Consider the following 24824-nt stretch of genomic DNA (forward strand, 5'->3'; position numbering starts at 1 on the left):
CTTGCACTTTCATCCAAGGCCAACTGCAACAGGCTGCCCAGCCGCCCTCCTCCGGCACTGAAGGTGTTAAGCAGGAAAGGACCTGGGAGCTATATAAGGAGCGGGCTGGGAAGGAAGGGCCGCGCATAATACTTCCTGATGACATGCTGCAGAGCCGCTAAGGGCTCATGCACACAAACTGATTTTCTTTCTGTGTCCGTTCCGTTATTTTTTTTTATGAGGACCGTATGCGGAACCATTCACTTCAATGGGTCGGCAAAAAAAAAAAAAAAAGTTAGGGCTCGTTCACACGAACGTATTTTGCGTTCCGTATACGGGCCGTTTTCTGCGTTCCGCATACGGAACCATTCATTTCAATGGGTCAGCAAAAGATGCGGAAAGCACTCTGTGTGCTGTCCGCATCCGTTGCTCCGTTCCGTGCCCCCCGCAAAAAAGATGAGTCCTGTCCTATTCTTGTCCGTTTTGCGGACAAGAATAGGCATTTCTATAATGGGCCTCCTGTTCCGTTCCGCAAATTGCGGAAGGCACACGTGCGGCATCCGTTTTTTTGCGGATCCGCAATTTGCGGACCGCAAAAAACAGCACGGTGGCGTGAACGAGCCCTTCCTCCATGTGCATTCCGTTTCCGTATTTGCGTTCCACAAAAAAAAAAATAGAACATGTCCTATTATTGTCTGCATTACGGACAAGGATAGTACTGTTCTATGAAGGTCCAGCTGTTCCGTTCCGCAAAATACGGAATGCACACAGACGTCATCCGTATCTTTTGCGGATCCGTTTTTTTTTGCGGACCGCAAAATACAGTCGTGTGCACGAGCCGTAAGTCTTCAGGGATGTTAGGCCTCTGCCGTGATTTATTTTTCTAACATGTGAAATGATGCAGTTCGTCTGAATCCTGGGGATGCGACTGCAAAACCGCACGGCCTTTGGCAAAGAAGACCGAACAAATGATGCGGTTCCAATGAGTTAATATGAGACTGCTGTGATGCGTATGACCGTGCGGTAATTGACCATACACCGCTGTGCTCCGTGTGGCCGTACCCATCACCTCTCCTGAAATATCTGGTTTAGTAGCTACTTGCATTCCCCGTGTAATAACAATTCCGGAGCCTCTATTCTTATGGCTCTATGATGTGCCATTCCTCTATTATTCCTGCTAGAGGTTCTGAAACAATTACTAGCAGTCTGCAGTGGAAGTCCAGAAGGGTGTTACCAACTGGGTGAATGTCCCTGCACAGTCTGACACGATCCAATAAGTGCTGCCAGTATTAGACTGTGCAGGGACACGTTCCCAACTGGTAACACCCATCTGGACCTTGCAGACTGCTGGCAATTCATTCATAACTTCTAGCAGGAATAATAAAAGAATAGAACATCATAGAGTCATAGGAATAGATGCTGCAGAATTGTTATTACATGACGAATGCAATAAGTTACTACAACAGACGTGTCAGGAGAGGCGACGGGTAATAAATAGTGTTGAGCGAAGTGAGCTTTGGACGCTTCAATCAAAACTTCAGAATAATACTGTACGGAGATCCGTCTCTGTACGGTACTAGAATGTATGGGCTCTGATGAGCTGAAGTCAGTTATTCGTGAAGTCGCGCGTGACTTTGTTATATAACTTTGGTAGTTGATTTTTAAAGTAGAAAACCACTTGAAAACTTGAAAGCGAACTCAGCTTGGGGTCCGAGGTACCAGTCGGGACTGAGGCCGAGTTCGTTTTCAAGCTTTAAAGTGGTTTTCTACTTTAAAAATCAACTACCGAAGTTATTCAACAAAGTCACACATGTGACAATGAATGGGGACAAAACGGAAGCGTTTTCCTCCGGTATTGAGATCCTCTGCCGGATATCAATAGGGGAAAGGAAAACGCATATGTGAACGTAGCCTTAGGCCTCATGCACACAACCGTTCCGTTTTTTGCAGTCCGCAAACGGCGGATCTGCAACAAACAGAAGCCACCCGTGTGCCTTCCGTGATTTGCGGCACGGAACGGGCGGCCCATTGTAGACATGCCTATTCTTGTCCGCAAAACGGACAAGAATAGGACAGGTTATATTTTTTTCGCGGGGCCACGGAACGGAGCAACGGATGCGGACAGCACATGGAGTGCTGTCTGCATCTTTTGCGGCCCCATTGAAGTGAATGGGTCCGCATCAGAGCCGCAAAAACTGCGGCTCGGATGCGGACCACAACAACGGTCGTGTGCATGAGGCCTTAGGCTGTACGTCAATGGTCACACGGCTGAAAGCAGAGGAAGACCAGCCGCTATCCTGGCAACATTGCCGCTGCCAAAAAATCAGCCCGTTTCCTTTCCTATTGGTGGCCTATCCTCAGGACAAGTCATCTGTGGTATATCTATCGGCGAGGTCTACAATGAGTCATGTTTGACCACTGTTGGCAGCATGTCGCAACCCCACTGACAATCATTAGATGAGACGTTGCAATCATTGTGTTGCGCGACACATGTCGCCGTGTAGTCGCAACTTTAGGCTGGCCTACATGGTGACTGTAGTGGGACCAAAGGTCACTGTGCAGCAGCAAGGTCCAGACTGTTACTAAATAGGGTCACAATGTAAAGAGCAGGTTGCCACAACCGTGACCCCAGAACAACAAAACACTAATCTGCTAGTTGTCCCATTACAACGTATCCCCTATCCAAAGTGTAGGGGATAAGCATCTGATTTCTGGGGGTCTGACCACTGGGGCCCCCACCGATCATGAGAAAGGGGGCCCGTGTTACACCATTTGAACGGAGCAGCATGCACACATGCACACTGCCTCGCCATTCAAATCTTTGGGACTGCTAGAGATAGCCAAGTGCTTGTAATCAGCTATCTCCAGCAGTCCCATACAGTTGAACATGGACCCCTGTTTTTGCAATTGGCAGGGGTCCTATCGGTTGGACTCACACTATTCCTCTATCCAATGACACAAGACCATAAATCAACTGTATTAAAGGGGATATGCAGTTTGTTTAAAGGGCTTCTGTCACCCCACTAAACTCGTTTTTTTTTTGTGTACTTATAATCCCTATCCTGCCATATTGCCATACATTATGTTATTAATAATTTTCGTTCAGTAGATTTAGCAAAAAAGATACTTTTATGATATGCTAATTACCTTTCTACCAGCAAGTAGGGCGTCTACTTGCTGGTAGCAGCCGCAGAAAACCGCCCCCTCCTTCTGTTGATTGACAGGGTGTTGATTCGGCGCAGGCGCTCTGAGATAAGGAGGCCTGCCTCCTCAACACTCCCTCAGTGCGCCTGCGCCGATGACGTCGCCGAAAGAGAAGACGTCATCGGCGCAGGCGCCCGGGACCCCCGCCGATCAGCTGTTTGAGAAGGCAGCGGTGCTCTAGCAGCGCCGCGGCCTTCTCACTGTTTACCGCAGGCCCGTTGACGTCACGACTAGTATCACTGGCCTGGGCGCGGCTAAGCTCCATTCAAGTGAACGGAGCTTAGCCCCGCCCAGGCCATTGATACTAGTCGTGACGTCACTGGGCCTGCGGTAAACAGTGAGAAGGCCGCGGTGCTGCTGGAGCATCGCTGCCTTCTCAAACAGCGGATCGGCGGGGGTCCTGGGGGTCGGACCCCCGCCGATCAGATGCTGATGATCTATCCAGAGGATAGATCATCAGTTTAAACAAACTGCAGAACCCCTTGAACTCAGGAAAAAGCAAAAAATAATCCAGTATGGTGTAGAAGGCAGTTGTCCTCAGGGGCACAGCTATAGGTGGTTGTCACGGCTGTATGTGAGCAACAAGAGCATACACAGTTAATAGAGCTACTGACCGGACCCAAACTAGGGAGGATAAAGGGTGACCCCTGTCAGACCCTCAAAGCTCTCCCTATGCTGCTAAAGCACATGCCCGGATCCAAATGGTGGAACGGGGCATGCCCACGTACCTAAGACTGATGACCACTGTAACCCCTACAATAGTGGAAGGGGCACGGCCACCGGTGCCCTGCTCAGTATATGGAGGGAACCGTGGCCGCCTCAGATCCAGTCAGAAAATAAACAGGTACACAACAATGTCTGCACACTTAGCTGAAGGAGCTGCAGCCGCAGAGAAGACGGATCCAAAGACAGCTGGCAATATCCGGAGTGCTTGCTGCAGCAGAACACAGGTCCAGTGAAATGATAGCTAACAAGTGAAGATACTCAAGCAAGAGCTACAACTCAAATGAGAACTATAATCCACAGCCTAGAAAGGAGGAGGGGTAATTTAAAGGCAGGGAAATCAAACGCAGGAGGAACAGCTGGGAGGACTCCTCCAAGCTCTAGTAGTGACATCATCACAGGGGTGGAGAAACAGAGCTGTGAGAACGTCTCAAAACTCTGGTAGTGACAGGGGTGCAGCGGTAGAGGTGGCCCCCGGTGTCTAGTGTCTGTTCACATACATCAGATTTGCAGACATTTCTGTGGCTAACAATCAGCTCATCTGAATGGGATGCTTCTGCAAGTCACATGAATGGAACCGCACCAGATATTTCTGCAGCAAATCAGCCCCAGTGTGAACATCCCCGAGAAACTGCTTTCAATTGTATACCAAACGTCAAAGAATGACATCATGACCGGAGAGTACCTTTAGCGGCCCCTTAGCCGTCTGTAGCTCCTCGTGAAGCGTCGGAAGGGGTTTATCCACTTTCCCTTTCAGGTCCTGAAGATTTTTTCTTTTCTCCTCCATCTTACATTCAAAATTGCGTCTCTTCTGCAGAAAACAATGAATAAACAGCAAGTGTGGTTGATACTGAGATCTGTTCGTGATTCGGTGGAAATGGAGAGGAGTATCAATTCTACGCAAAAAAAATAATTCTATTACAGATGTACTTCCAAAAGGATTTTCTTTTGTAAATGTGGTTGCTACAGTGCCACATCTGTCCACAGGTTTGTGGTATTGCATACTTCCATTCAGCCTGCACTTCATTACCCCCAGACACAACCCATGGAGAGGGGCGGTGCGCTTTTTGCAGGAAAGAAGTCATGATTTTCCCATGACGTTGGTCCCATGTTCCTATGTGCCCACATTGCTGAGAAAAATGATGGTTTAATATATGGAAATGAGCCTCTAGGAGCAATGAGGGCGTTGCCGTTACACCTAGAGGCTCTGCTCTCTCTGCAACTGCTGTGACCTCTCCATTTTGATTGACAGAGCCAGGTAGTGTAAACGGGATCACCACCAGGCCATGCAGAGGGAGCAGAGCCTCCAGGTGTAACGAACCTCCTTGATGTCCTGTATCTGCGCCTATGCTGACCGCTTTCCACGCAAGTTCAGTACAAGAAGAAAAGTGCCGTCTTGGAAATCATTTGAACACCCGCGATCGTGTACACCGCTACCCTGGCACGCTAAGGCTACTTTCACACTAGCGTTCGGGTGTCCGCTCGTGCGCTCCGTTTGAAGGGGCTCACGAGCAGCCCCGAACGCATCCGTCTGGCCCCAATGCATTCTCAGTGGAGGCGGATCCACTGAGAATGCATCCGCCTGCCAGCGCTCAGCCTCCGCTCCGCTCAGTGAGCGGACACCTGAACGCTGCTTGCAGCGTTCGGGTGTCCGCCTGGCCGTGCGGAGGCGAGCGGATCCGTCCAGACTTATAATGGAAGTCAATGGGGACGGATCCGCTTGAAGATGACACAATATGGCTCAATCTTCAAGCGGATCCGTTCCCCATTGACTTTCAATGTAAAGTCTGAATGGATCCGCTCAGGCTACTTTCTGACTTAGAAAATTTTCTAAGATTTAATGCAGACGGATCCGTTCTGAACGGATGCAAACGTCTGCATTATCGGAGCGGATCTGTCTGATGAAACATCAGACGGATCCGCTCCGAACGCTAGTGTGAAAGTAGCCTTAGGTAAGCCTCTAGGCTCATGCCATCATGAAGTACTGTAGTGTAGTGAGTGGCAAACTCCTTCAACATCTGGATCGAAGCACAAACCTGAGAAATTCCACCGAAATGTGTAAGAATGGCCTTTAGCTGCTCTGCGGTGCTCTGCCAAAGCTCCTGAAGCTGGTTGACATCTTGTTGAAGGACCTCCTTAGCTTCTGGCTCTGCGACTGACAAGATGTCCTTACAGTTGCTGAGCGTGGTACGGTAGCTTGGCTGTAACCTCCTGAGATGTCTCTCCTTGTCCTGTTCAGGAAAGAGCAGAAAACGGAATAAATACTGAGCTTTGGTCAGCAGTATCTATAGACACGCTCCTGGCCTGGTGATATCAATGTCATCATCGTTCACAAGGTCTACTGGAGCCACCAAGGGATTGTGCATTTGTTGAGTTGATCGTAGGATGTTCTTCTGATGGGGAAACACAGGGATCATCGGCTCTGTATAGTACCTGGCAGAAAGTATTCAATCCCCCAGCCCCACAGGAGGAAAAGGTATTACACGGTGGTCACTGAAATCAATAGGCTGCATGTGTGATGTCTGGACCTTCTGGGTCCTCCAAAGCCGAAGGTGTCATTTTTGTAGCTGCTCTCTATCCTGACTATTAGATAAGAGGCCTATACAGTGGATCTCTCTGTAATTCCGCACTAGGGCATTTGGGTTTTCTAAACCAGACAATTCCTTTAAGGCCTGTGTTAATATGTATTGAGCAGGACCATGCATGCTTCAGAGACCAGTCCAATTTATAGATATTTCATACATTCTGTCAATGATGAATGACAATTTAATTGCTCGATGTTGATAATTTTTGTCATGTACTCAGACTTGATAGGCCCATCGGCACACAATGTCCAGACATGCTCTGCCCCTCTACCAAGGCCATAGGAACCATGCAGGCAGCCCTTGCAGGCTCTATGGGGCGCCTTTAAAGAGGAGGTAGACGTTGGCTGCCTCCCTTGTTTTAAAGGGGTTGTCCCACTAATAATATTTTACAATATTCAAACCAGCACCTGGATCTGAATACTTTTGTAATTGCATGTGATTAAAAATGTATTATAGCCACTGAGTTATTCAATGAAATCTATCTGTACAGCGCCACCTGCTGTTTGTTCTTTTCCTAATTTCTCTGTCCTGCTCACTGAGATGGCCGCACGTGCTCAGTTTCATCCTTCAACTGCCACCAGCTGCAGCAGAAAGGACATTCCCCTGAGAAAGGTCATATACCCTAAGCGGCCAGCTTGAAATAAATCTAGCAGAACAATTGGAGCAATAAATGGGGAGATCTCTGGATCCATGTGAGGTCCTGGGCTGGTTCTAGCTTTTGTTGAGGTTGTCATGTACTAGATTAGGTATGATTTTCATTTTTTATATTATTTACCTGATATAACTCCTTTTAATCATCTCGAGAACCAGTGCGGTGGAAAGGAGATATAGAGGATAAAAGGGTATTCGAGCACCAAGTCCTCCTGTCCGGGGCGATTTGGGTTGTGGTGGTGATAGCCAGCACCAGATGAGGACCTGCTTTAACACTGCTATGAGTACCTACCTTAAAGTCAAACATGAGTTTCTTGGTGTTGATTAAACTGTGAGCTGTCTGACGGCGGACAGTAGATACGGCTTCTTGTGTGTCACGTAAGTGCTGCTCCAGGCTTTGCTTGGAGACTCTGAACTGCCACCATTGCTTCAGAAGGGCACTTATCTCCTTCTTCTTCTGCTGCACCAACCTGATCACGCTCTGCCACTTCTCTTTTAAGGAGGTAAGCTTTAGAATAAGCTCGTTCCTGAGGAACAGCAAACATCTTATTACTTTGCGGCTCTCTCCTGCTCTTTAGCTATTATTATATGGGGCACTGGGCAATATATGTAGATACGAAAAAAAGAATATAAGGTACTAATATGTCTTGAGAGGGGGCCACCGACTAACGCAAGGGGACAATGTATTATAGGTGAGGACCTAGTATAGGTGTAATTTATGCAGTGGCATAGGGGGCCACTGTCACCTTAAAGGGATTCTCCACCTTCAGGGCCCCCCACACATAGAGATCATACATACGTACTACCACTACAGGGGTTCCGGCTCCTTTAGTGCCCCGCTGCTGCCATGCTCTAGTCCAACTTGTCAACAACGGTTTGAGGGGGGTTATGTGTGCTGCTGCAGACAATGACTGCCTGCAGCGGTGATGTATCCCTCATGAGTCACTTGAACCAGCGACTTGACGCATGGGGGACACGTCACTGCTGAAGCCACTAACTGGCTGCAGCGGCACACATGACCCACATCAAAGTTAATGTTGTCAAGCGGGACCAGACCGTGGAAGAAGGGGACTGAAGGGGCTGAAACCGTGTGGCGGGGAGCAGGTGGGCAGGCTTCCCTCCACAGGTCCAAAGACGTGGAGGGTCTAGCTGAAAGGCCCCCGAAAGGCCAAAGCTTGATATTGCTTATGAGTTTACATGTAAGGGTCCGAGCTAATAGAGTTCATAGCTCACAATTACTAGTGGATTTTTTTTAGCGACATAAAGGGGGCGCTCAATGCTGAGTTATTCGGGAGACATGGGCCCAATGTTGTATTATGTCACTTTATTTCCCACCGTTTTCCCACCAAAAATAAATGTAACCGCCAGGGGCGTAGCTAACGGCTCATGGGCCCTGGTGCAAGAGTTGAACTTGGGCCCCCCTTCTCTCAGTGCATTGTGTGTCTTCTTATGTGGCACAAGGGTCTTTGGGCCCCCTCAGGCTCCTGGGCCCGGTAGCGACTGCTACCTCTGCACCCCCTATAGCTACGCCCATGGTAACCGCTATTCTACTATCTGGACCACGTCCTCTTATGGGGATATACCAGGTACCTGTTTTGCTCATCCTCCAAGACGCTCAATGCTTTGTTCACAAAGGAAGGTAAGATGTGCTCATTTATGGTGATCTCAGCCTGAAGCCTCTGAAAAAGAAGGCATTCTTTTATATGACAAGTATCCATGATCATATATATGCAATATATGTATTCTACCTGAGACAGCAGACCGTGCTAAATACTAAACTTATATCGCATTAGTCCCTATGTACAGACAAGGGAAAATCTGCTTTAAAACAGGATCTGTCACCTCTGCTGACATGTCTGTCTTAGTACCTGCTCACATTCCCCAAAGGCTCATTCTCGAGCATCTATACTTATGATTATATGTTGTGTCATTCCTTTATTATTCCTGCTAAATGTTATGAATGAACTAACAGTCAGCAATGAAGGTCCAGATGGGTGTTACCAGTTGGGGGTTTGTCCCCGCACAGTCTGGCACTGGCAGCACTGATTGGATAGTGTCAGACTGTGCAGGGACACCCACCCAACTGGTAACTTCCAGCTGGACCTTTATTGCAAACTTCTAGTATTTCATTCATAACTTCTAAAAGGAATAATAAAGGAATGGCACATCATAGAGTCATAAGAATAGATGATCCAGAATGGTTATTACATGGGGAATGCAAGTGTTTTTTTTTAAAGTGCTGCAGTGATACCAGCTACACCACACAATCACTGCAACAGATCACTGGCCTCAGTAAACATGTGAGGAAGTCGGGAGCATCATCACAGTAAAGAGACTGGTGCCATCCTCCCCAGTTGACCGCTGAGGCTGCAGCGATCACATGGAGTAGTCTGTGACATCAATATTACAGAGCTGGAAACAGACTGTTTTGCTGGAATGCGCTGTGAGTTTGAGCAGGGTGTTTAAGGCTTATTTTTCTCTACAGATTATTCCTGACCTTCATCAAAATGTTTCAGTGTCCTGAAAAAATTCCATGAATTTATGCATCAGAGACCACAGCTGGGGCTAACCGGGACAATAACTTTTGGTGTTCAGATAAGAGATGCGCCTCCATGCAAACCCAGGGGAGTATATAGACTCTATACACATGTTGCAGTGGTCCAAGTAAACACAGCTAGTCACAGGTAAGCCCATACTATATCAATATCATACATGCTAACGCCACAATACTCTTAGGTTCAGACTTGCCCACCAAAGAACTGGAGGGTCTGGTGAGCCCAGCAGAAGACAACCACATGTGGAGCTGACTTTGGAGCCAACCACTTGCCTCTAGAATATATCTCTTATGGGGAGATTCACAAATAACCTAGATCTTATTGATGATATCAATGTCAGACTGAGGTTGCTTGGGCCCACCAGAAGAAACAATCCTCGAGGCCCACTCCGTAAATCATGAATAAAGGTCTAATAGGTTTTGAATCAAAGAATTAGATCCTATTGGTGGCTGATTGGCTCCAAAGGCAGCCAAATGCTTCTCCTGGACCTTTGCGGCTCACTATGGTCTGACAACCTGGGCCTACTAGAAGATCCTCTAGTACTCTGATGGGTCATTCTGACCTTGGATAGAATGTCTTGTGTGTCTATAAAGATTATTATGTGGTGGATGTAAAAGTGGATGGAGGGGGGGGGGGGACTCTAATCTCCTCTGGAGGACCCTGGGAACCCTAGTCCAACATCTCTCAACTTCATTCTACAAACATTATGGAATTTTCCATCAGGCTCCGTCACTAGTACAGTACTACTAGTCTCCTGATCTCACCTACCTCATAGATTTCTTGTTGCTTTCTCAGGGCTTCAAAGGTCCCTGCAATCCCCTCTGTCAGACTGTTTTCCATCTTCTCAAGACACAGCATCCAGATCTCGTAATTCTGGATGAAGTTATTTTTTTCAAGCTCAATCATCCGATGTTGCCTGTTAAAGAGACATTACACTTAAATTTGGTCTCCTTTTGGGGCTCTCAAACAGCAAAATAAATAGTGTACAAGCAATTCTGATGTACTTTTTCTTTACTCCCCCCCCCCCCCCTTTAGAGGGGTTGTCCAGTTTTGGGGTATTTTCTGTTGAAAAAAAAATCATACTCACCTGTGCCGCTCCATTCCAGTTCCTTCATTCCCTTCAGTGGTCTTCCAGTCCTCGTACTGTAAACTTTTGGGCGGACACGGTCACAGGTGTCGCTGCAGCCAATGACTGGCCTCAGCAGTGACGTGTCCCCAAGCGTCATGTGACCCAGCACTGACGTGCAACAAATCATTGCTGAGGCCAGTGACCCCATCCATCCAGTCGTTTACAGGACGGTGTCCAGAAGAATGCTGTAGGGAGCTGGAACGGACTGGTGGGAAGCAGGTGAGCATGAATATTTTGAGAGGTGCAGGGGGTCTATTAAATTAAGGTCCCAAAGCTGGACAATCCCTTTGAAGCGATCTGCATTCTGTGACTGAAATTCTTATAGGGGCCTTCACAATGTCATCATTATATTGTGAGCATTCTATCCCCATAATCCAGGCTGCCATAAATACTGTATTCTGCTGATGACACCAGCAGAGCATCCATAGAGAATTGAATATCTAATTGCAATGGGAGTGCTCCAAGTCAGCATTTCATATTGAATGGAGCTGAACTGCAATATTAGACGTGGCGCAGTTTTTAGAAAAAAAGATGACCCTTTTTTAATTTTTGGAAAAACCCTTTAAAGAGTTTTCCAACCTTTGTGGATGAGGGGGTTTCAGAACCGATGGATACTGTCCCCTTCTGGTGCTTGCTGTTGGTCTTATGAGTTTCATAGGCGTCAGAGACCAAAGTCACATCCCATGAATATGTCATCTAGTGGCCTGACTTGACGATGAAACGTCATAGTGGATGTGGATAGTATAGGATGCAACCATGTGATGGCACATCGATGGTTATGATGGATAGGACCCTTTGTGATAAGAAATACAATGACAGCTGTCCATACAGTAAGACAACCACATTTCAGCACTGACCTGCAGTCTTCCAGAGCTGCCGCTATTGTTTTAGCCCACATACGATTCAGATTCTGCAGCGACATCTGGCTACGGTCACCGAGGGGAAGACTGAACATCTCCTCATTCAAGCGCTCAACATCAGAGGTCAATTCACGGAGCTCCAAGAGTTGCCTCTATACAACCAACACAAAGACAGTACGGAAACTTATTTAAAGGGGTTTTATAGGAATTCATGGCCTATTCTCAAACTAAGTCAATACCTGATCAGTGGGGGTTTGACACGGGGCACCCCTGCCAAATGAATTTTTGAAGGGCCTGCAGCCTCTTCACAGTATACCTAGCACATCACCATCTCCATACATTGTATAGTGGCTGTGATGGTACTGCAGCTCAGTCCTATTCTTTTGAATGGGACTGAGCTTCACAGACACCATTGTGACCAACTGATGTGAAGTTGCAGGCCGAGGAAGGAGGCCCCAGTGCTTACCTGAGCATTGCGGCCCCTTCCCTGACAGACCCCCACCAATAAGATTTTGATGACCTACCCTGAAGATAGTTCATCCATATTTAATTTTTGGATAACCCTTTTAAAGGGGTTCCTTAGGATAGATCATACATTTTTTATTGGTGGGTTTCTCCAGGACCCCTTATGATCTGCATAATGAAAGGAACGTATTGCTCACTTCTTCATAGTTTACACAAGCACAGCAACATGTCGTAGTGGTACTGCTGCCTGTCCATAGATGTAAATGGGACTGAATGGAGCTAAAGTTCCAGTCTCCCCTACGGGCAAGCTGCTGTGCCTGATAAAAGGGACTCTGAGTACCTGTCGCCCTTATAGACTCACAGGACTGCCATGGCCCCTGCATTGTGCAAATTGGCAGAAGTTGCAAACATTAGATCCCCAAACTGATGCAATACCGAAATCTCTGCAGTTGTGAAATCTCTCTCTAATCCATCCACATTTACCTTGATCACTTCAGATCGCTCCTCCTTCTCCTCCTCAGTGTGATATACGTGGCTGACAACGTCGGCTGATGACTTGATGCTTGATTGGAGTTTATCTAGGTCACTCTTGAAGGATTCAACTTCATTCTGAATGGACTAGAAATGCAGATAAAGCATTATGGAACCAGTCCAAGGACTGCAGTGAATGGAAGCGCTGATAATACATTCAAACTAATGCATATTATAGGTTTCTTTCGGGAAGACTTTTCGGCAGATATGTAAAACAACTATCTCCTTTTCATCACTGCACTTAGTTCTGTTGAGTGATCTTTTTGGTAAACATTGTCCTCAATGTGTTGATATAAGAAAGCCTAGCACCGATACAACTCAAAGGACCATCATTATACTCCACTGGTGACCAGCAGAAGCCCAGTGGTCAAGGCCTACAATCAGGGCGGTGGAGTCAGAGTCATGGAGTTGGAGTCAGACTTAGATCAATGTAGGGACTCCAACTCCGGCTTCAAAATAAAGACATTAAAGTGCACCTGAGTTTTCAAAAAAAGTTTGCGTAATGGCTGTGTTTCTTTGTACAATCATGTTTTTGGGGCTTTTTAAGCCTAATTATCCCCCTCTTCATCCGCACAGCTAGATACTTTTTTCACTATCACTTTCGCTATTGTTCAACCTTTCCCAAATAAGTTTGTTGATCAGTTAACTCCTTCCTGGGGTGAGTTGGGCAGGGGTTTACCAAGTCAGCCCCTGGCAGAAGAGGAAGACCCTCCTGCTATCCTATAGAGCTCCAACTAAGAGTCATAGTGAGGTGAGAACCACCATACACCCTCCCTACCGAGGGCTGCCCAAAGGGGTGTTACATGTGGAATGGCCACACAGATCTGCAAAAGATATGAATGTATGCGTGGCCCCATAGAAATCAATGGGTCAGTATGTGATCTGCAAAAACTGCTGTTATGGATGAAAAATATGGTCATGTCCGTGATGCCTAAACTAAATAACCCCGCGGCTAACCACAGAGGTCTGATCTGTTCCCACATAATCTGAAATTCTCTGCAGTAGGTTGGAGATTTTAGCTTTTCCTTCAATATCTATCACGGTCAGGTTCAAGTGATGCATTTACCAGGGAAGCTCAACCTGCGGCCCTCCAGCTGTTGTAAAACTACAACTCCCACCATGCCCTTCTGTAGGCTGAAAGCTGTAGGCTGTCTGGGAATGATGGGAGTTGTAGTTTTGCAACAGCTGGAGGGCCGCAGGTTGAGCATGCCTGATTTAGGCCAAAAACAATTGGCATTTTTTTCTGCCTACCATCAACTCCGCCGCCTTTGAAGACACTCTCCTCTCCAAGTGAGCTATTCGATGCGAGGTGTTCTGTCTCTCCGACTGAATGACGTTTCTGGCCGCAGGATTTTGGCGCAGCACCTTGTCTGACAGCTCAGAAACCTGTAGGTTGTGCGCCCTTAATCCTTGCAGATTCTGTTCCAGCGCCTGCACAGAACGATATAAACATGTTATAAACCAGAAGAGACAACATGGAAACAATCACCTTATCTGCAATAAGATTCCAGATTACAGGGCAAGAGGGGCACATGCCCTGGGAACTCTATTCACAGCAACTGACATGCGGCTTGGAAACCCGGCACCAGGGCTGTGTATGTCAGTATTATTAGGACGCTATATAGGTTTGTCATTTGGTACTGTGGCATTATTTTGTGCCTTGTATGGCGGTATTATTTGGACACTGTATGCTACTGGCAAAAATAAAAAACAAAATAGGAAGCCCTCAAACCCACTGGCGTAGCTAGAAATGACTGGGCCCCACAGAAAATTTTTGAATGGGGCCCCCCTCCCCCAGTAATTTTTTTTTTTATAACCCCTTCCTTTCATGCCGCCCCCATTCCTGTGGCTAGTAAAGATCGCTCTCTCAGACCAGGCCCGGCAGCTGTTCCATCCGTTTTATACACTGTCTATACTGCCACTATTTATAATTTCCTTGTGTTATACTGTTGAGGGGGCCCTGACAAAATCTTTTAGTCCTCCTCCTCCTCCTGGATCAGGGCCCCAAAGAAGCCGTTTCCCCTATAGCTACGCCCCTGCTCAAACCCAACCAGTGGTTGAAGGTTCAATGAAAAATGTCCTGTTTATGGGTATTGCTAAGGCTTAATGTTACGGATTCCATACTCTGACATTATGTTTTGTCTACATGAGTATTATGATGTTCTCCAGAAAAAGAAAATGCTGCGTCCTGGGTGGTTTTAGAAGTGGTGCCAGAACTGAAGACAAGACCTTTCAGAAGGCGACCTCCAGGGGAGTCCCACTCCGGGCAAACAGACATCTTTCAAGACTGCTAAAGCAGGTTCCGTTCGTTCTGGCACAGAAAGGAGGACTCCTTTCTATGGTGTCCATATGCCCCAATAGAGTACATGGACAGGGGGTGTCTTCACCCCTTTAGGGTGGTGTCACACACACAGCTTTTTGTGGCATTTTGTGATGTACTCTTTATTCCAAGTCCATAAGTGGATTGAAAGAGAGTGAGAAATATATGGAAGAAGAGGCATCATTTCAAGATCATGGGCCCCAGTGCAAAATCTGTAATAGGGTCCCCACCCACCATCTGCTTTCTATAAGACTAGTGTCTTCTTTTGTGGCAGAAGGGTCACCCCTCAGACTTCCTGAGAACTGCTACATCTGAACCCGCTATAGCTAAACCCTTGAAAGGAAGGACTTTTTCCTTCTGGATTTTCTTCTGGCTTTGCTTAAAAAACTGCATCTATGAGACACCACCCTCATTGGCTTCCTAACTGGATGGATTTGTCAGTCACTCAGGACCAGAAAACTTGGTAGAGGACATATTGGTGGTCAGTCACTCGCTTATGACAGATATGTTGGTTGTCACCCAGAGGACAGTTTTCACAGGGAAATGCTGGATAATGTCTCGTTCAGGTGTGCTACAGCAGTGGATAGAATTTTGGGGCGTGCTCTTTTTGGCGTCCTCTCCTGCATAAAGGAAACGGAACGGATCCTCTTTGCAGCCCATAGACTTCTATTATGACGGAATGAATAACGTAATGCCTCTAAAGGCATTCCGTTATAGAATTGCGTTATGGTCCGTGGTAACGGAATCCATAACGCAATTCACCTTTTACCACCAAACGAAGTGTGAACGAATTTCATAAGCGGAAATTCGCTCATCTCTAGTCACAATACCCAACATGCACAATTCTCAGATAAAAGTAAATACAATTAAAATTCTAGCATTAACCACTGGGGACCGAAAAATATTTTAAAGCATAAACAGGTCAAATTTCCAAATCAAAGCCATAATCATATTTTGTACCGTCCACATTATAATTATCATTAGTACAGGAAAATCATTGGGATCACTCACAGTACTCTTTAAAGAACACCTGTCAGTATGATCAACTCGAATAAACCAGGCATACTGCCTGTTAGGGTTGATTCTACTGATTAAAACGATACATGGATGGCAAAAATCCATTGTGCCGTTCTAGAGAAAACAGAGTTTAATTCCATATGCAACATTAGACTTCAGAGCGCCAAGGGGCGGAGAGGAGGCGTGGCAAATGCAGGAAATCAGAAGCGCGAGGTCCTGCCCCTCAGTGCACTGAAGTCCTAACTTGTATTTGGGAATAAAATCTGTTTTCTCTGGAACGGTGCAACGGATTTTAGACATCCAGGTATTGTTTTAATCAGCAGAATCAACCGAAAAATGGTAAGCATGCCTGGTTTAATATGATCCTGTTGATAGGTAATCTTTAAAGTGAAGTCATTTTTATCAGGGTCATGTTTATCAGGGTCAGTATCAGTACAGTAACAGAACACTGGGCCTGAGGGACCCAGGCCTATAGGCTTCTAGGCAATAATGATATCCTTGTGAAGGGGTTGAGAAGACAATAGTGAGCCCAAAATGATTTATTGCCCAAGGGCCCACATCCACATAGAGCCAGGCAGGCAAGAAGCACCATATTTATTGGTAGCAAAATTACTACTCAGCATCCAGAAGAGAAGAATATCATAAATTGAAATGTTTATTAGCAATATGTTGTGCAATCATGTAATGATTTCCTTTTTTAAATTTTGTATGTTTTTTTATTAATACCGGTCAGTAATTATGAATAGATCCTGAGCATCAGCTACTGTGCAGAACAGTAAGGAGTCTGTCCTTTCAAGTCAGATTAATTTTCATTATGGGTATCTGAAGTTGAGGGACATCTGGGTATTACAGCTGTGAGTTAATTTCAGCGACCAGAGACGACGGACGCAAAAAAATAAACCACGACACAGATTACAAATGATGATTGAAGCTTTCAGGGAAACGAATGTCTGAGACTGAGATGACCCGGTCTAGATCTGCCAGCTGCCAAGGCTTAGATGAGATTGTAAACAAGAGACCAGTAAGCAGCAGGCATGTCAGTGGGAATGGATGTCGGGAATGATTCTACTGCTTCTGAAGATATTTACCGCAATGCGAAAAAAAATCTTAAAACCTTGAAATAAAAGTTGCAGAATACAACTTGTTCAAATCAAGTAAAAAAATAATATTCACTTTCTCCATATGCAAAGTCCTTTACTTATGATTTTCTGAATATCTCTTGTAGGTTTCCAAACAGTAAAGTATTTAGCAGATCGTGCTTGGGTTGTTACATAACAAACCCCCTCCATAAAAAAAAATAAAAAAAAAATTGAAGCTTAGCAAATCTACATGCCCCTCCCTGCAGGAGGCTGTAATTTACACACTGCTGCGTGCACCTGCACAGGGCACAGCCTGCTGCCTCTCCTGTGCCTCTTTTTGGCCAGCATCCATCAGGGTTGTCAACCAGACTTTTTAATTTTTCTGGACAACTTATACCAAAATCATGGACAGCCAACATTTTTTACGGACACTTCGGAAAAACCATAATGAATGTTAAAGATTATAAGTAATACATGTCTATAGCTTAATATACTGATATGAACTCACTACCAGCATTTACTGTGAGCTGTAAAAAGATGATAATTAGCACCAAAATGATCTAGTCAAGTACTTCCAGCCTGCAAAAAATCACGGACACAGAAAAAAAGTCACCTATTTCTACGGGCTGTCCAGAAATTTCTGGACGGTTGGCAACCCTGGCATCCATCAGTCTCCAACATCCTGCTAACAATTTGGAATGATCTATATAGCTATAGCTTCTAATAGATGTGATCTAGTTAAACCTACATTTGTGATGCCTGGGCAAGGCATCATGGGACATGCAATTTCCAGACATACTGGCTGCAAAGTTACTTCTACAATCAAGATGGTTGACCGAAGGGAAATAAGGCAACATGTCTTCCAGATTTGCTCTTCAGACATCTTGGTGAGGACACGTCAACTAAGGATCTTTCTTTTTTGTGATTTGCAAGTGATTTGAAGTAATAATCAGCTTACTGATCCCCTCTGCTTTTTTTCCAACACTTCCTGGATCTCCCACCGGTTTTCACCTCCTTCTCCCTCCCGACACAGACAGGGCCGGTTCTAGGTAATATGGGGCCCTGGGACGAAAAACAATAAGGGCCCCCCATGACACTTGATGACTTTTACAGAAGAAACTGTATATGTGGGGCACGGTGTATGCTATATGTGTATAACAAACATATTTCATATGAAAACGGATAATTACTTGGCTTGACCCTTGGGGATCTCGGACACCACTTCAACACTTTGGCCGGGGGCTCGGCGGAGCCGATGTGTTTTATCCTAATGAGAAAGATTTCATAATAAGGATTTGGAGAAGGGGCAGAGGAATAGCAGAGCAGGGAGAGGCTGGTGCTGCTACTAGGGGGTCATACCATGGGGGAGTAATAAAGCCCACCATAATGCCCCCCAGTAGTAATAATTCTCCTTATAATGTGACAGTGCAAAAAATACCCCCTTGTAATGCCCCCAGTTGAGCTAATGTCCCCATAATGTGCCAGTATAAAATACCCCTATATAGTGCCCCCATAGTGCTCCTTTCCCCCTCCCTCCTAGTGCCCCCCATAATGTACCAGTATAAAATGCCCCATATATAGTGCCCCAGTAGATGCCCTCAGTGTCCCCCATAATTTGTAAGTATAAAATACCCCTTCTCAGTGCCCCCGTAGATGACCCCATAGTACTCCACTCCCACCTTCCCCATAATACCTACCATAATGTGTCTCAGTATAAAATGCCCCAATATAAAATAACCGTTCTTTGTGGCCTCAGTAGATGCCCCTATAGTGCCCACCAATAATGTGCCAGTAATAAGTGCCCCCAATGTGCCAGTAATAAGTGCCCCCATAGATGTCCCCCAATAATGTGCCAGTAGCCAGAGCCCCCTCTATATCATGTGCCAGTATCCAGAGCCCCCCCCTATATCATGTGCCAGTAGCCAGAGCCCCCCCTATATCATGTGCCAGTAGCCAGAGCCCCCCCTATATCATGTGCTAGTAGCCAGAGTCCCCTATATCATGTGCCAGTAGCCAGAGCCCCCCCTATATCATGTGCCAGTAGCCAGAACCCCCCTATATCATGTGCCAGTCGCCAGAGCCCCCCCTATTATGTGCCAGTAGCCAGAGCCCCCCCTATCATGTGCGAGTAGCCAGAGCCCCCCCCTATCATGTGCCAGTAGCCTGAGCCCCCCCATCATGTGCCAGTAGCCAGAGCCCCCCCATCATGTGCCAGTAGCCATAGGCCCCCCTATCATGTGCCAGTAGCCTGAGCCCCCCCTCAACATGTGCCAGTAGCCATAGGCCCCCCCTATCATGTGCCAGTAGCCTGAGCCCCCCCATCATGTGCCAGTAGCCATAGGCCCCCCTATCATGTGCCAGTAGCCTGAGCCGCCCCATCAACATGTGCCAGTAGCCATAGGCCCCCCCTATCATGTGCCAGTAGCCATAGGGCCCCCCCTATAATGTGCCAGTAGCCATAGGGCCCCCCCTATAATGTGCCAGTAGCCATAGGGCCCCCCCAATAATGTGCCAGTAGCCAGAGCCCCCCTTATCATGTGCCAATAGCCAGAGCCCCCCTTATGTGCCAGTAGCCATAGCCCCCCCATCATGTGCCAGTAGCCTGAGCCCCCCCATCAACATGTGCCAGTAGCCATAGGTCCCCCTATAATGTGCCAGTAGCCACAGGCCCCCCTATAATGTGCCAGTAGCCATAGGGCCCCCCCTATCATGTCCCAGTAGCCATAGGCCCCCCCGATCATGTGCCAGTAGCCAGAGCCCCCCATCATGTGCCAGTAGCCACCAGTATTGACAACAAAACAAAACAACTTATACTTACCTCCTTGGCAGCGATGTGATGCAGGCCTCTTCCGGCCTGTGTCCCGCGCTGTACGGCTCAGGGCTCAGGCGGCGCGATGATGTCATCGCGCCGCCTGCGCCGGCCTCTGATAGGCTGCAGGCACTAGGCCGGCAGACTATCAGAGGAAGGGGAAGGGACACACCTCTCCCTCCCCTGCTGCACAGCCATCTGTATCGCTGTCCTGAGGACGGCGATACAGATAACTGGAGATGAGCGCTTCCACAATGGAAGCGCTCATCTCTGTGTGACTGTCACTGTCCTGCCTATAGTTAGTTGCGGGCCGGGGGGGCCCCTAAGGACTCGGGGGCCCGGGGGCAATTGCCCCCCTTGCCTCTATGGAAGTGCCGGCCCTGGACACAGATATGTTGCTGCTGCAGCTCATCACTTGATATGGTGGCAACTTGCTAAAGCCAGTGATTAACGGCAGTGGTCACATGTTCAGGTCGAGAGGGAGAATGAAGTAGAGTCTGCCAGGGACTTAGGAAGCATTGAAGCCGTAGCGGCGGGAGATCAGTAATGGATGACTTGTTTTTCTTATTTTAGAACATTTTGAGCTGTTTCGTGGCTGGACAGTTAGAAGGTTTGTCCAGGATAGGAAAAACATGGCTGCTTTCTTCCAAAAACAGCATCACCCCTGTCCACAGATTATGTGTGGTACTTCTTCACCTCAATGGAGCTATAATACCTGACACAACATATGGACAAGGTGCGTTGTGTTACTGAAACCATGTTTAATTGATATTATAAAAAAAAAAAAATCAAGACTCATCCGCCTACATTACGATATTCCTTTAGTCTACAGTCCCGTGATCGCTTAGCTCGCTGTAGCCAAGTTCCTTTGCGAGCCAAGGCTCTCTTGTGGTCCACTCTTTCCAGGGCATGCAGTTGCCTCTACAGAGGAAGTTCAATATCTATTTGAAGTAATTCTCATTTGGTTTGGAAATTGTGCTCCTTCTGCATGGAATATTGCCTGACAGATTTGGGTCTGGCTTCTAGACAGTATGATTGAAATGCAGTAAGAAAACCTGAAACAGGTAGTGTTACTACAAAAAAATGTCTACTGATTTGGCTGGTAACCCACCCCTCATACCACTGCAATACAACAGCAATTTTGATAATTTCCTTGGACAGATATCCTCTTTCAATGACAACCTCCTTCTACCACATGATGATGTTCTTCTTAACCGTTTCACTAAGCACCACCTCTGTTGATACAGCACACCAACCAGGAACATAGCTAAAGGGCCCTGCAGTAAAAGTTCAACTCAAGTACCCCACACATACAAAAAACCTAAAACCATTATAGGGCAATGATAATAATGCCTTCACAGTCAGGGCAGGTTTAAAGTATCATTGAGCGTAACATAATGGGGCAGTGATAGTTTAGTGGTTACTGTCAATTAGTCATCAAAAAGCCCACTGATGGAGCTACGGCCCAGTGTTAACGTGCTATGGGGTGGCCTGTGGGCACTACTGGCTCAGGGGTCGCGTCAAAACTGTACACCACATGTTTAAGATACTACAGAGCTGGTCCAATGATGGGCAATGTGGTTTTCTATCACAGTCCATTTATCTAACTTAGACCTTTGGATAAAACAGGAGCTAGTATGGATTGACATTTTTTAGGATGTTTCTGAGATACTTACATGAAAAGGGATGGGAAGCAAAGTAGGAAAAATTTAATGGAAAAATAAATACAAAACTAGATTGAATTGCAACTTACGCTACAAAAACATTTGTTAGAACCTGCCTAGTTTCTTAGGAGGACACATATGAGGCATTTTCAGTACTTTTTCTGATCACCCATTCAGTCTTCATTTATTACATCCACTTACTCTTAGATCCTGGATCCTTTGTTTCAAGGTGTCACTTGCTTTGTCTTCGGAAAGTTTGGCACATAAGAGCTGTTCACACTTGTCTTCCACTTGCTCTATATGTGGCACCAGCTCCAAACATGATCCAGTATAATCCTTCCATACTTGTTGTAAAGATTTCGCTGCTCGTAGATGCTCGGAGAGTTCCTCAGCTGCAATGGTCCACCTATCATTAAATTGCCAAGGGGAAAATTAAGTTAAAGTCATCTATAGTTTGGGGGTTGCCATGTCTTTGGATAGATCAGTTAACTGGTCATGACTAAAGCTGGTCATACACTTTCGATAGCTCATTTGGCCAACACCTTCCCCCCCTCCTGCCATGCACATACACGCTAAGACCAGCCAATAATGTATGTGTTTTTGATGAGGCCAAGAGTGAAAGGCACTGCCAGAGTCCTCTGGCAGTGGCTTATTTCCCTTACTACAAAAGGATTGTGCATGTTGAGACCCAAAAGCCCAATCCTTCTTTCCCCAACATCTGCCATCAGGGGAAAGTCAAGAGGCCCCAGCATACATTAGATAGTTGGGCAGTCCTGCTGAAATGGTCATGCTGAGCTGACATTAATATGTATGGTGAACCTATATGCGCTAAATATTTCTCCACCAGAAAATGGACATCCAGTCATAGGATGAAGGCTGCCCATGCTCGTTATATCTATGGTTCTTAACTGATTGGTTCTTAATGAAGGAAGTATATTCCATTGGTCAGGACAGAAATTAGACCTACTGGGAATTAGCATTTTTGGCCATGTCCTTAAACAATATACATTGTAAAGACTAATGAAGGTGTCTTGGGATGCACATAGAGCTGTCAATGTATGTGATATTCTATATGAAAATACAGCATAATGACAATGCGGTATGAACAATATCACAGCATTTAAAGCATGTCCTCCAATTCTGGAGACCACCGACCTGTTATGAATGTCTCTGCACTCCTGTTCTAGGATGTCCACAGCTGACCGACTACAGAGAGACTTCAAGCTACTCAGAGACTCTCGAAGTCTACTCCATTTTTCTTCGTGTTGCTCAACTTCCTCTTGAATTGCCTATAGGACGGTAAGAAGATTATCAGGTAAAGTGAGATAGAAAAAGTAGATGCCTCAAAATTATCTTACTGGTTACATCATAAATAAAGTCTACAACGCAAATGCAAAATTCTGTTCTCATGGGGGAATACAAGGCCCTGTTCTCGTGAATGGTGGGAGCCCCAGCGGTCGGAACCCCAATGATCAGACGCTTACCCCTAACCTGTGCATAGGGGATGCGTTTGTAATGGGACAACCCCTTGAAGTAAATAAAAATATTATAAGGTACTTGCCTCCATCATCCCATTCCAGCCTGTTCATTTCAATAATTTTTTTTTACTCTGATTATGGTGTAGTTACGGCCTATACAGCATTCTTGTATAGTGGCAGTGCTTGGTATCGCAGCTCAGCCCTATTCACTTCAATGGGGCTTAGCTGCGCCTAGGCCATGTGACCAATGAACGTGATGTCACTTGGCTTAGGCAAAGCTGTGAGAAGGCCACCGCCCTTACAGGAGCGCCAATGCTTTCTCAAGCAGCTGATCGACGGGGGTCCCGGGTGTCCGACCACCACCGATCAGATACTGATTACCTACCTATCCAGAGGGTAGGTCATTCGTTATAGTCCCGGAAAACCCCTTTAATATTAATTTCTCTCCTTTCAAAAAATAATAAAAACAAACACTAATGGCAGAGAACATGACCTATACATTTTGACCGACTCTTGATCCAGCTCTAATGGTATATCATGTTGTTAAAGGACATCTAAACCATGGAGGTGCAGCAGCACTTCTCGGGGAACTCTGCCCCTTTGCTTTCTTCGGCTCTCTAGGCTTTTCTAGTGTGTGGAATACAGATCCTATATGCTCTCTATGGATCTGTACTCTGCATACTGGAAAAGATAAGCAGAGCCGATGAGAGCCAAATGGGCAGATCTCTCTGAGAAGTGCTGCTGCACCTCCGTGGTTTCAGTAAAGGTTTAGGGCCCTTTTAATTTTTGCTTTTTTTTTTTTTTTGCTCATATGCATTTAGTAGTGTTGGGTTTGGACTACATGGCGACTTTATCCTGCAATACACGTGGCACGGGCAAAGATCAATGCAACACAGCCAAGAATTGCAACTAGCGAAAGTGAATGGGACTGTAGCCACCTGCAAGAAATCCAGCAGAAGTGGATTGTCGTGACAGAGTAAAGTATGGGTCGCAATGCAACCCTATTGACGTTTACTAGGTGCAATGATGTAGCATCACTTTGCTGCCATCTTCGACCCTGTGGGGTGCATCAGGGGCCAAAGTCGCTGTGTTGGCCCAGCCTTCAACCAAAATAGCCCGAACTGCACAACCCATGTGTATACACACCTGTAACCTCTGTAACCGCTGATTCAGACAGTTCATGGATCCAGAAGGACCTGTTGTTTGGTCAAGAACATGTTGAAGCTTGACAATCATCCTCTCTATCTGTCCATAATTTTCATTATACTTTTTCCAATGCTCGAGCACCGAGAGAGTGGATGCCTTTAACTCTGCAACCTGCAAGACAGACCAGAGATGATTATAGGCAAATACATACGTGATAACCTTATGTTATAGGCTACATTGACCAATAAAGGCACAATAAAAAGACAAAAATATATATAAAAATTCAGACAGCACCTCTCCGCTAAGACAAATTTACTAAAAATATCAAACTTTAGTCTGAAGTTTCTGAGACATTGACCTTAAACCAAAGATGTTGAATACGTCTCCTTGTCATATCTTCTTTGGATCTTGTTTCTAGCTCACAGCTTAAAAAAATCTCAAACTTCAGTGTGAAGTTTCTGAGACATTGACCTAAAACCTAAGATGTTGAATAAGTCTCCTTGACAGATCTTCTTCTTTGGACCTTGTTTCTAGCTCACAGCTTAAAAAAATGGAATATCGAGTGGCGGACTATCAGAGTTTCTGTAGCATTGGATGAAGATTCATGAATTTAACTGTATTTGCCTATT

General features: G+C 46.1%; 1 protein-coding gene across 1 annotated transcript in view; it reads right to left on the minus strand.

The window, feature by feature from the left end:
• SYNE2 (spectrin repeat containing nuclear envelope protein 2) overlaps positions 1-24824 on the minus strand; it is a 304488-nt gene that overhangs the window by 40404 nt on the left and 239260 nt on the right. Inside the window, exons 85-95 of the mRNA XM_040412752.1 lie at positions 24196-24366; positions 22727-22860; positions 21773-21977; positions 13934-14113; positions 12635-12769; positions 11684-11838; positions 10466-10613; positions 8733-8821; positions 7435-7669; positions 5943-6137; positions 4592-4717 (exon numbers count right to left, since the gene is read on the minus strand). Coding sequence (XP_040268686.1) covers positions 4592-4717; positions 5943-6137; positions 7435-7669; positions 8733-8821; positions 10466-10613; positions 11684-11838; positions 12635-12769; positions 13934-14113; positions 21773-21977; positions 22727-22860; positions 24196-24366 — 1773 coding nt within the window. The remainder of the gene's footprint in view (positions 1-4591; positions 4718-5942; positions 6138-7434; positions 7670-8732; positions 8822-10465; positions 10614-11683; positions 11839-12634; positions 12770-13933; positions 14114-21772; positions 21978-22726; positions 22861-24195; positions 24367-24824) is intronic.

The sequence above is a fragment of the Bufo bufo genome, chromosome 11 (genome assembly GCF_905171765.1).
Source record: "Bufo bufo chromosome 11, aBufBuf1.1, whole genome shotgun sequence".
Lineage (NCBI taxonomy): Eukaryota > Metazoa > Chordata > Amphibia > Anura > Bufonidae > Bufo > Bufo bufo.